The sequence below is a fragment of the Daktulosphaira vitifoliae genome, unplaced genomic scaffold, assembly GCF_025091365.1.
Source record: "Daktulosphaira vitifoliae isolate Bord-2020 unplaced genomic scaffold, ASM2509136v1 Scaffold_5, whole genome shotgun sequence".
Taxonomy (NCBI): Eukaryota; Metazoa; Arthropoda; class Insecta; order Hemiptera; family Phylloxeridae; genus Daktulosphaira; species Daktulosphaira vitifoliae.
In genome coordinates this window covers 18,102,471-18,114,897 of record NW_026099576.1, presented here as the reverse complement: position 1 = coordinate 18,114,897, position 12,427 = coordinate 18,102,471, and the positions used below count along the sequence as shown (strand labels likewise).

The following is a 12,427-nucleotide window of genomic DNA, read 5'->3' as shown; positions in this document are numbered from 1 at the left end:
TTTCTTAAAACTTGAATTATATCGTTTCAAATTATTTGTTTCGACATAAATATCATTGTTACAAATACAATCAAAAGCAAACAATAAAAATTAAGAAATTATTAGATATAATTTTTTTTTTTTTAGTGTAACTTACAATTATGAAACTCAACCAATAAATAGAATTTTTTTTCGTTTTATATCTACTCAAAAAAATAATATTATATAAGGTCTTATCAAATTATCTATTTGTCAGTTAAAATTTCGAGAATTTTGAGTAAATATTAAAAGATAAAATAAATTATTAAATTATAGCACAACAATTGGACATTTTCGAAAATTCACCACAAATACTGTTTTTTTTATATAATTTTCAGTATTGTTTTATATTGAAGTAATTGAAGCAATAATAAATTACTATCTTATATACTGTTTAACAATAAATAAGATAGTGTATTAAAATTATCAATTTCATTTGTTACAGCCTCTTTGGGTAATTATTATGAAGTAGTACCAAACATTTAATTATCTTTTGGATCAAATATTAACTATTTATTTAAAACACAAAAAATTTCAAATCAAATTTGATTTCTAATTTTAAATTTCTAAACAAGATTTAGTAAAAATATTCAATGTTGAATTTTAAAGAGTGTTATATTAAATGTACAGATATATATTGTATTGTAAAAAAAATACGTATATGCTTCAACAATTACAACCTTGTTATTTTAATTAAAATAGTTAATGATAAATATAAGTGACTATGGGTTTCAGTTATCTTATTTTGAATAAATATAATAATGCTATAGAAAAAAAAAACTGAAAATAAGTATTTCAATATAAAATTAAAATTAGTAGTTCTCTACTAATAAATTCCAATATAAAATTTATGAAATAGATTTATGTTTATAATATAATTCTCACAACTATTTCATCGTGTAAAACAAATTTTGTATAACATACTGTTTCAAATATATCATTTGCAAATTACATAATCGAACATATATTTTGGAAAACTTAACTTAACTTCATCATTTGCACTTTTCTTAATATTATCATTATTTATGTTCAAATTATTGATATTATCATTTATAGTTTCTTTGTCAACTTTACCATAATTTTCTTTATTCAAATTATTTGTTTCGGCATAAATATCATTGTTACAAATACGATCTAAATCAAATAATAAAAATTAAGTAGTTATTAAATAATTTTACGCAAGAGCAAATTAATTATTTACTAAATTATAGCTGAGAGGTTAAAATTAAGTAAACTAAATTAAAGTCAGATAATTGGTGACATGTAAATCTGTATAATTTATTAGTCTGGAATCGTTACGTCAAGTTAATAACAACAAATTAAAAACAACAACAAAGGATCACTTTGTAGGAACAACAAAGCAAAACGGAAAAAATTTTCGGTAACCATAAACTAAATAAAAACTCATTAGGTTAATTTAACTACTAATAAACTTAATTCGATCAACATTAAAATTGACTTAGTTGTAATTTTACTGTAAATTGTTGATAATTACATTATTTATAATATTTATAAAACAGGCTTACCAATCACATCTTGTAAACGAATATCATGCTTAGAAAATCCAACAAAATTTACTAAACGCATTTTATTTACAGTTATAAATAAATTCTTATAATTTTTTAGCTCTTCCAAATACATTGTCACTAGATTAAAAAGTTTATACAAATGTTTTTCAACAATTTGGACGTTGTCTACATCAAAATTTAATGATTCGATTTTTATCAAAAAATCAAAAGAACTGTCAAGTAGATTCATATCCATAAAATCGTGTAACAAATTCAAGATAAAATTTATGTTCGAATAAAATTTATCATCAAGTTTAGATTTTAGTGTCGTGACTATTGATGACATATTATTATATAATTTCACAAAAAAAAAATTTTGTACATTTGGAAATATATTCAATGTTTCATACAATTTTAATTTTAGTATAATTTCTTCAAGAATTTTAATCATTTTTCTTTTGAAACTAATGACAACTTTAACATTATCATTCAAATTATACACGTAGGTTAACATTCTGATAAACAATAAATAATATCGTACAAGTATTGCCAATGGACGGAATGATGCGGCTATAATTAGTTCTTGAAATGCAATTAAATTTTTAGGATTAAAACTGTACTTCATGTATCGAAAAATATCTGAAATTGTCAATTTGCTGCCATCCGGACAAGGCATAGTAATTCCTGCATATCGAATGAAATCTATGAAACGTTCAGGACTTCTGTTTATAAATTTTGGATATTGTCTTGCTTGGGATCCATTCATAACATCTAACTCCTTTATTTTGAACTGGTCTCTCATTAAATAATAAAATAAAAAATTTCTTGGATGAAACTCGAAATAAGAAAGATTACTTGTTGCCAGTTTTAACGTAGTAAATGTTTTAGTTTCTTCTAGTTTTTCCAAAGCATTAACAAGATATTCGTTATTTAAATTAATATTGTTATTGAATATTTCATTTTTAAAACATTCAACTGTTTCCCGTACAGATTTCATATCATAAGTATTCTCAGTATACACATCGAAATAATAAACAAAATTTTTTTCATATTTTATTTGATAGCATCCATGTAATGCATATTTTAATTGATGGCAAATTTCTCGATGAAAAAAATTAAATGTTTCGAGTTTACTAACCAAAACATCTTGATATTGTAATTTACCATTTTTATCAATAGCGACAAAATCATTAATAGACCCCGACACGTTATTCAAGTACAAATTAATTACCATAATTTCATACGCGTACACAGCATCGTTCGTCATATTCATTGCTTTTAACATTATCATAACTATTTCCCCATGCGACTGGATGATTTTGGCATAGTTCTCTAAATTGATTTCAGTTAATTTTTCTTTATCATTCCTAAGCTCCATTAGATATTTTCCATTAAAATTAAAAAAATTTAGCAAGTATTTAGCGAAATTACATCTCAGCTCTAAAACGCTTATAGCTATAGAACGATTAATAAAAAAAATAAACATACATTTTAATAAAATACAATTGAAATACATGTTTGATAAATTTAAATGAAAAAAACTTCGTCGCAATTAATTTTAAAAACTACTTTTTCAAGAAAATGATTGTATTTTATACAACTATTGTTAACAAAATATCTAAAATTACGGAATTTCTATTCTCGGAAATTTAATATTTTTATTAAATATATGTCATGTATAATATTTCATTATAAAAATTAATTATATCCATTAAAATACTGCATATAAAACTTATCGTTGTCGCTGTTGTCAATATTTCCAAATGTATTATTATTTAAAAAAAATAAAAATTTATTAAAACTGAACAAATATTGGTTGTATATTTCTGAATTAAAATATGATGATCTTTCGCAATAATTTTCGAGCATCATAATTATTTTTAACTTTAAATACTTGATTCTTATTATAGATAAAATTAAAAATAAATAATTAACATTTCATGCAAAATAATATATATTTTTTACTTTTCTGTCAAATAAATCTCTCGGTACGTTTTCCTAAACCCAAAAATATATTTCAGAACAGAGTGACATCATATAAAGTATATTATTTGTTAGCAAAAATAGGCATTGTACCTTTAAGCTAATCCACCGAAAATAAATCATATTAATGACTTGTTGATTAATTTTTTAAGTGATTTTTAACTAAGATCGGAGAAAATGAATGACCCAACGGAAAAGATTATTCTAATAATGCAATGTAAAATGTATTACTTGCCTTTAACAATATACGCTAATGTTAATTTACCGGTCTGATAAGAAAATTCTCTTTTTTAAAGTATACATTTTAAAATATATGATTTTGAATTCGTATTTATACATAAATATTGCATTGCGAGTACAAAAGGGCTGTATCTTAAAAAGTGTTTCGATGCTTCAAAGTTTTGATCTTAAGGTCAAATTATGTATTACTTTGTTTTTAGCATTTATATTAAATTCAAGTCAACTTTCATGCAAGTCGTTTGCATTTTAAGATAGTAAACGATAAATTATATTGAATTATATCAAAATGTCAAATATCACAAATATCAATTTATGGTCATTTTGCACTCACAATGTCATAAATAGGAAATATTATATTCGATACTAGTATAGAAATAATTCTACGAAGAAAATGTAACAATCAACTGTTAATATCATTTTGTTATACTATAATATAAGCTATTTTAAACCAATGGTTATAAATGAATGTGTAAATAAAGAAAATTAACCACATTATTTATTTGTTTTCATTTTGACCCAACTGTAAAGTGACCGTTTGTTTTTGATATTGAGGCCAAATTTACATACTTACGCCACTGATAGTGCGATATTATATACTGCGATTGAATCAGAAAACTAAAATGACTATTTCTTGTACTTTAAAGATCAATTCATTTTTTACGCTAACAATATTCTGAAAAATTATGACTTACAGAGAAAAACACATTTCCATATATGTATATTCTGTTCTATTCTTGTCGTAGTATTTGTTGCATTCATCGATTCATGTTTTTTTTGTGAATTTCTTTAACGGAGCAAATAATGAGAAAATAGCGTGTTACTATTATCATTCAAAAAAGAGCCGTTTAGTTTTGACGAGACGCGTCGTTTGAAAGAGAAGTCGGTCGAGAGAATACAAATGTTTTTTCCAGATAAGCCTTTCACCATGAGACTATCCCAGAGAAGCAAGTTAGTTGACTGGATAGCATAATATCACTCTGAAAAAAAAGGTCATTCCGAATGAGCTGAGTGAGTGGTAAAAAGGGTTAAAAGAGTGCCACCACAATGAGAAAGGCAAAAAACGTGGTGCATAACGATAATTATTTTACGCATTGCAAACACATAGTAATTTATTTGCAAACCGAGTTTTCATATTTATATTTTTATCAATAACAATAAAACGTTTTACACACCGAAAAACTCGGTTTTAGACGGTTTGACCGCACAAAATAAGTATTGTTTCAAATATCTAATGTAGCTATTTTATGTTTATTAATTAGTGTAACATTTATAATTTGTATTTTATGTTAAAATGTCAAAAATAATAATTTATGGATAAGATAAAATATTTTACCATTAAGATAGAACGATAAAAATTCAAAATTATCTAACAAATATTGAAATAGTCATATTAGACAAGACCATAGTTTTTAAAATACTGATGTTAACAGAGTTAAACGGATAACTACAATCTCCTTTAAAATATTCCATTCATAAAATATTTTTATTGAGTTAAATAAATTGAGGTAAACAATTATGTTTACGACTTGCCCTTGCTTGGTAAAAAATATCGTAACAAAACGAGTATAACTTTTACCGAATTCATCAGGGATAGTGTTATTTAAGTTTTTTCAAATTTAAAAAAAGTAAGTTTGAAACAAATCTGTCGATCGAAATTTGACATTTTAAATCTGATACGAGAATAATTAAAACTTAATTTTTTCAATAATCAGTAGTATACTCTTAGATATAATCAATATATTGTAAATAATAAGGAAAACATAAAATGTTTCTTATTTAATGAAGTCATTCAACTTTTTAAAGGTTCGAAAATTTAATTTAGACTACAATGTAACTAAAAAATGAATTATAAGTTTCCGAAATAAATTTAACTTGTTAAAACCTAATCATAGGCACATATTGAATGTTTATTATTAAAAACAGTCTAAGAATGCCTAAATTATTAACCAATTACAACGAAATGTTAAAATTCGTTTGTATATTTGTTCGTATTAAAAGTATAAGACTTGTCAGTTAGATCTGTACCACTCCGTATACAATATTTCCGGTATATTACTTTAATTGAATTCATCCCTATAATGATTATACTCGAGTAAAAAGTTTTCAAGATGTTCCACTTGTAATAGATATTCTCTTATTATGGTTACAAAAGTTGTTTTAGATACCCAAAACTTTTTCTTGGAATATTACAATCTTGCGAATTCGGGTCAAGTTCCGCTAGTAAACACTCGTAAATCTCTAATCTCATACAATATGAAACTAAAACTGATTTCGGACCACGTAAAATTTTCAACAGATTAAATATTTTAATTAAATAACTAAACGTATATTATCTACGCAATCAACTAGTTTTTCTCACTTAAGGGTTAAACTTTGCCAAAGGTAAACGATCAATGTTTATTTTTTAATAATTATGTATTAAAATCGAAGTTATAAAAATCTATCGGACATAAAACAATTAACGTAAGCCGTTCGATGTTTTATGATTCAACCAGTGAACAATTCGATTTTATTGAATACAATTATCGAAAAAGTTAACCCGCATTATAATAAATAAAATATTAATGATATACGAGTACTACGTGTTAACAATTTTGACATGATTAAATTTTACCAGAGTTCATTTTTGAATGCCTCTAATAATGCATGATCAACAACCATTTTCTTGTTTACAATTTTTATATGGACTTCTGATGGAATTTCAACGTTTATTCCAAATCTAGCTTCATATAGTTACTTCTGATTTTTGAAATATTTACTAATTCGTAATTAAACAATAATTACGAAGTAAATTTATCATAAATAAATATGTATATTTTTTAACATTTCTAAAATAATTTCATAATGTCTCATAAAATAAAATAAATTAATTAAACAAAAACTAAACTTTTTTTTGGTTTAACATACAATTATAAAACTCAACCAATAAATAGGCTTTTTTTTTCGTTTTATACCTACTCAAAAAAACTTATCAAATTATATATTTGTCAGTTAAAATTTCGAGAATTTTGAGTAAATATTAAAAGATAAAATAAAATATTAAATTATAGCACAACAATTGGAAATTTTCGAAAATTCACCACAAATACTATTTTTTTTTATATAATTTTCAGTATTGTTTTATATTGAAGTAATTGAAGCAATAATAAATTACTATCTTATATACTGCTTAACAATAAATAAGATAGTGTATTAAAATTATCAATTTCATTTGTTACACCCTCTTTGGGTAATTAGTATGAAGTAGTGCCACACATTTGATTATCTTTTGGATCAAGTAATGAAATTATATGCTTTAAACTGTTTTTGGTAGTAACTACACTAAAAATAGTATACCAGAACATGTAATTGAACAATAATAAATTAAATACTTATAAATGTTATAAAAATTAACTATTTATTTAAAACACAAAAAATATGAAATCAAATTTGATTTCTAATTTTAAATTTCTAAACAAGATTTAGTGAAAACATTGAATATTGAATTTTAAAATGTGTTATATTAAATGTACATTGTAGATTTATTTTGTATTGTAAAAAAAAATACGTGTATGCTTCAACAATTACAACCTTGTTATATTAATTAAAATAGTTAATGATAATATACAATTAAAATTTGTAGTTCTCTACTAATAAATTCCAATATAAAATTTATGAAATAGATTTATGTTTATAATATAATTCTCACAACTATTTCATCGTGTAAAACAAATTTTGTATAACATACTGTTTCAAATATATCATTTGCAAATTACATAATCGAACATATATTTTGGAAAAAGAATTGTCTTATCTTCATCATTTGCACTTTTCTTAATATTATCAATATTTATGTTCAAATTATTGATATTATCATTTATAGTTTCTTTGTCAACTTTAACATAATTTTCTTTATTCAAATTATTTTTTTCGGCATAAATATCATTGTTACAAATACGATCTAAATCAAATAATAAAAATTAAGTAGTTATTAAATAATTTTACGCAAGAGCAAATTAATTATTTACTGAATTATAGCTGAGAGGTTAAAATTAAGTAAACTAAATTAAGGTCAGATAATTGGTGACATGTAAATCTGTATAATTTATTAGTCTGGAATCGTTACGTCAAGTTAATAACAACAAATTAAAAAAAAAACCCAGCACAGTGAGGTGGCGGCACAGTGGGGTCGTGGCATAGTTGGGTCCAGTATAGATGATATCTACAGTGATTAAAATCACTATCATAAAGAACGCTTCGATGCAAATCTGTAGATAGTGTAATTAAAAAAAAAATTTGTTACAATAGCATATTTTTGAATATGGTAGCCTTTTGCGAATAGAAGATAGGTCGTCGGGACAAATTTTTCTTTTCCATATTATAGTACATAAAATAAGCTTTAATTTGATATATGTTTAAAGGATGCAGTATTTCCAAAACATTTTCAAAAATTAAGTTGAAAAAAGTTAATTTTTGTAAAAAGTTGCTATTTTAAATCCCCCCCAATGAGCAGGTTAAGTGATAGATTTTCAAAAAAAATTATATCAAATGAAAGGTAAATATCTAAGCTTTTAGTATAAAAAAAATTTATGTTGATTTGTTGATTTTTCAAAAAGTTATGGAAGTTTTAAGAAAACAAAGTGAAAAAATTTCTAAAATTAGCGATTTTTAAATTTGTAATGTTTTTGGTTATTTCCCACATTTGCGGGGAACGAGGGAATTTTTTTCAATTATTAAGAGTAATGTCTCCAACTAGATACGATTTGTGATCTTTTGACATATTTTTGAAAGAAATCGGTCCAGTGAGATCTGAGAAAAAGTGGCAACAGATATAAAAAAAAAAAAAAACACATCATAGTAAAATTAATACCTTCTTAGCTTCGCATCGAAGCTAACAACAACAAAGGATCACTTTGTAGGAACAACAAAGCAAAACGGAAAAAATTTTCGGTAACCACAAACTAAATAAAAACTCATTAGGTTAATTTAACTACTAATAAACTTAATTTGATCAACATTAAAATTGACTTAGTTGTAATTTTACTGTAAATTGATGATAATTACATTATTTTTAATATTTATGAAACAGGCTTACCAATCACATCTTGTAAACGAATATCATGCTTAGAAAATCCAACAAAATCTACTAAACGCATTTTATTTACAGTTATAAATAAATTCTTATAATTTTTTAGCTCTTCCAAATACATTGTCACTTGATTGAAAAGTTTATACAAATGTTTTTCAACAATTTGGACGTTGTTTACATCAAAATTTAATGATTCTATTTTTATCAAAAAATCAAAAGAGATGTCAAGAAGATTCATTTCCATAAAATCATGTAACAAACTCAAGATAAAATTAATGTTCGAATAAAATTTATCATCAAGTTTAGTTTTTAGTTTTGTGACTATTAATGACATATTACTAAGCAATTTCATAAAAAAAAAATTTTGTACACTCGGAAATATATTCAATGTTTCATACAATTTTAAATGTAGTATAATTCCTTTATGGACTTTAATCATTTTTCTTTTGAAACTAATGACAACTTTAACATTATCATTCAAATTATACACGTAGGTTAACATTCGTATAAACAATAAATAATATCGTACAAGTATTGCCAATGGGCGGAATGATGCGGCTATAATTAGTTCTTGAAATGCAATTAAATTTTTAGGATTAAAACTGTACTTCATGTATCGAAAAATATCTGAAATTGTCAATTTGCTACCATCCGGACAAGGCATAGTAATTCCTGCATATCGAATGAAATCTATGAAACGTTCAGGTCTTCTGTTTATAAATTTTGGGTATTGTCTTGCTTGGGATCCATTCATAACATCTAACTCCTTTATTTTGAACTGGTCTGTCATTAAATAATAATATAAAAAATTTCTTGGATGAAACTCGAAATGAGAAAGATTACTTGTTGCCAGTTTTAACGTAGTAAATGTTTTAGTTTCTTCTAGTTTTTCCAAAGCATTAACAAGATATTCGTTGTTTAAATTAATATTGTTATTGAATATTTGATTTTTAAAACATTCAACTGTTTCCCGTACAGATTTCATATCATAAGTATTCTTAGTATAGACATCGAAATAATGAACAAACTTTTTTTCATATTTTATTTGATAGCATCCCTGTAATGCATATTTTAATTGATGGCAAATTTCTCGATGAAAGAAAATAAATGTTTCGAGTTTACTAACCAAAACATCTTGATATTTTAATTTACCATTTTTATCAATAGCGACAAAATCATTAATAGACCCCGACACGTTATTTAAGTACAAATTAATTACCATAATTTCATAGGCGTACAAAGCATCGTTCGTCATATTCATTGCTTTTAACATTATCATAACTATTTCCCCATGCGACTGGATGATTTTGGCATAGTTCTCTAAATTGATTTCAGTTAATTTTTCTTTATCATTCCTAAGCTCTATTAGATATTTTCCATTAAAATTAAAAAAATTTAGCATGTATTTAGCGAAATTACATCTCAGCTCTAAAACGCTTATAGCTATAGAACGATTAATAAAAAAAATAAACATACATTTTAACAAAATACAATTGAAATACATGTTTGATAAATTTTAATGGAAAAAACTTCGTCACAATTAATTTTAAAAACTACTTTTTCAATAAAATGATTGTTTTTTATACAACTATTGTTAACAAAATATCTAAAATTACGGAATTTCTATTCTCGGAAATTTAATATTTTCATTAAATATATGTCATGTATAATACTTCATTATAAAAATTAATTATATCCATTAAAATACTGCATATAAAGCTTATCGTTGTCGCTATTGTCAATATTTCCAAATGTATTATTATTTAAAAAAAATAAAAATTTATTAAAACTGAACAAATATTGGTTGTATATTTCTGAATTAAAATATCGCAATAATTTATGAGCACCATAATTATTTTTAAATTGTAAATACTTGATTCTTATTATAGATAAAATTAAAAATAAATAATTAACATTTCATGCAAAATAAAATATATTTTTTACTTTTCTGTCAAATAAATCTCTCGGTATGTTTTCCTAAACCCAAAAATATGTTTCAGAACAGAGTGACATCATATAAAGTATATTATTTGTTAGCTATAAAATCGAATATTCTTAAAAATGCAAAAATAGGCATTGTACCTTTAAGCTAATCCGCCGAAAATAAATCATATTAATAACTTATTGATTAATTTTTTAAGTGTTTTTTTACTAAGATCGGAGAAAATGAATGACACAACGGAAAAGATTATTCTAATATTGCAATGTAAAATGTATTACAAGCCTTTAACAATATTTTTGCATATTTCATGCATATTTTCATGTTTTTAGCATTTATATTAAATTTTATGCAAGTCGTTTGCATATTAAGTTAGAAAACGATAAATCATATTGAATTATATCAAAATGTCAAATATCAATTTGTGGTAATTTTGTACTCATAATGACGTAAATAGGAAATATTATAATCGATATTATTATAGAAATATTTCTACGAATAAAATGTAACAATTAACAGTTAATATCATTTTTAGCTTCGATGCGAAGCTGAGAAGGTATTAATTTTACTATGATGTGTTTTATTTTTTTTTTTTAATCTGTTGCCACTTTTTCTCAGATCTCACTGGACCGATTTCTTTCAAAAATACGTCAAAAGATCACAAATCGTATCTAGTTGGAGACATTACCCTTGAAAATTGAAAAAAATTCCCTCGTTCCCCACAAATGTGTGAAATAACCAAAAAAATTATAAATTTAAAAATCGCTTATTTTAGAAATTTTTTCACTTTGTTATCTTAAAACTTCCATAACTTTTTGAAAAATCAACAAATCAACATAAATTTTTTTCATACTAAAACCATTTAATACTACCATAAAAANACAAATCAACATAATTTTTTTTTAAACTAAAACCTTAGATATTTTCCTTTCATTTGATAAATTTTTTTTGAAAATCTATCACTTAACCTGCTCATTGGGGGGGATTTAAAATAGCAACTTTTTACAAAAATTAACTTTTTCAACTTAATTTTTGAAAATGTTCCGGAAATACTGCGTCCTTTAAACATATATCAAATTAAAGCTTATTTTATGTACTATAAAATGAAAAAAAAAAATTTGTCCCGACACTTTATCTTCTGTATGTAAACGGCTGCCATAGTTAAAAAAATGCTATTTTTGTGTTAAAATTTTCGATTTTAAATTTTCAACTTAAAAGTGCTATAACTTTTCGAAAAATGTAATTATCAGCACAAATATTTTTTTTTCTAAATACATCATAAGTACATCTTTCATTTTACATACTTTTTATTAAAATTGGACAATTTCCCCATATATAGGGGGCGTTCAAATCTTGAAATATTGTATAAAAAATAGAACTTTTTCAACTTAACTTTTGAAGATGTTCCGAAACTACTGCGTCCTTTGAACATATATCAAATTAAAGCTTATGTCATGTACTATAAAATTAAAAAAAAAAAATTTGTCCCGACGACCTATCTACTATGTGCAAATTGCTGTCGATGTTTAAAAAAAAATGTAATATTTGGGATAAAAATCACCTTCTATAAGAATGTTTATTGAACTTAAAACTTCAAAACGGTAGCACAGTGGGGTCGAGGCACAGTGTAGACAAGGCATAGATGGGACAAGTATAGATGATATCTGACAG

General features: G+C 24.2%; 1 protein-coding gene across 3 annotated transcripts; it reads right to left on the bottom strand.

Annotated features, from left to right (window-relative positions):
* Positions 1-728: 728 nt before the first annotated feature.
* On the bottom strand, positions 729-10,385 carry LOC126907244 (uncharacterized). Of its 3 annotated transcripts, none has more exons than XM_050688366.1 (2): positions 1,545-3,069; positions 729-1,152 (listed from the first exon to the last, which is right to left on the bottom strand). In XM_050688366.1, exons 1-2 carry the CDS (start codon positions 3,040-3,042, stop codon positions 956-958), a joined length of 1,695 nt encoding a protein of 564 aa, XP_050544323.1. In that variant the 5' UTR covers positions 3,043-3,069; the 3' UTR covers positions 729-955. The 3 variants fall into 3 exon arrangements, with proteins under 3 accessions (XP_050544323.1, XP_050544324.1, XP_050544322.1); XM_050688367.1 differs by lacking the exon at positions 1,545-3,069 and adding an exon at positions 8,824-10,385 and having other exon boundaries at positions 751-1,152; XM_050688365.1 differs by lacking the exons at positions 729-1,152; positions 1,545-3,069 and adding exons at positions 7,288-7,689; positions 8,824-10,385.
* Positions 10,386-12,427: the final 2,042 nt, after the last annotated feature.

Excerpts from the sequence above, each read along its gene's own strand:
- LOC126907244 (XM_050688365.1), bottom strand. The coding sequence starts at position 10,321 with ATGTATTTCAATTGTATTTTGTTAAAATGTATGTTTATTTTTTTTATT. Across the intron at positions 7,690-8,823 it reads TCGTTTACAAGATGTGATTG|ATCGTATTTGTAACAATGAT; the intron begins GTAAGCCTGTTT and ends TATTTGATTTAG.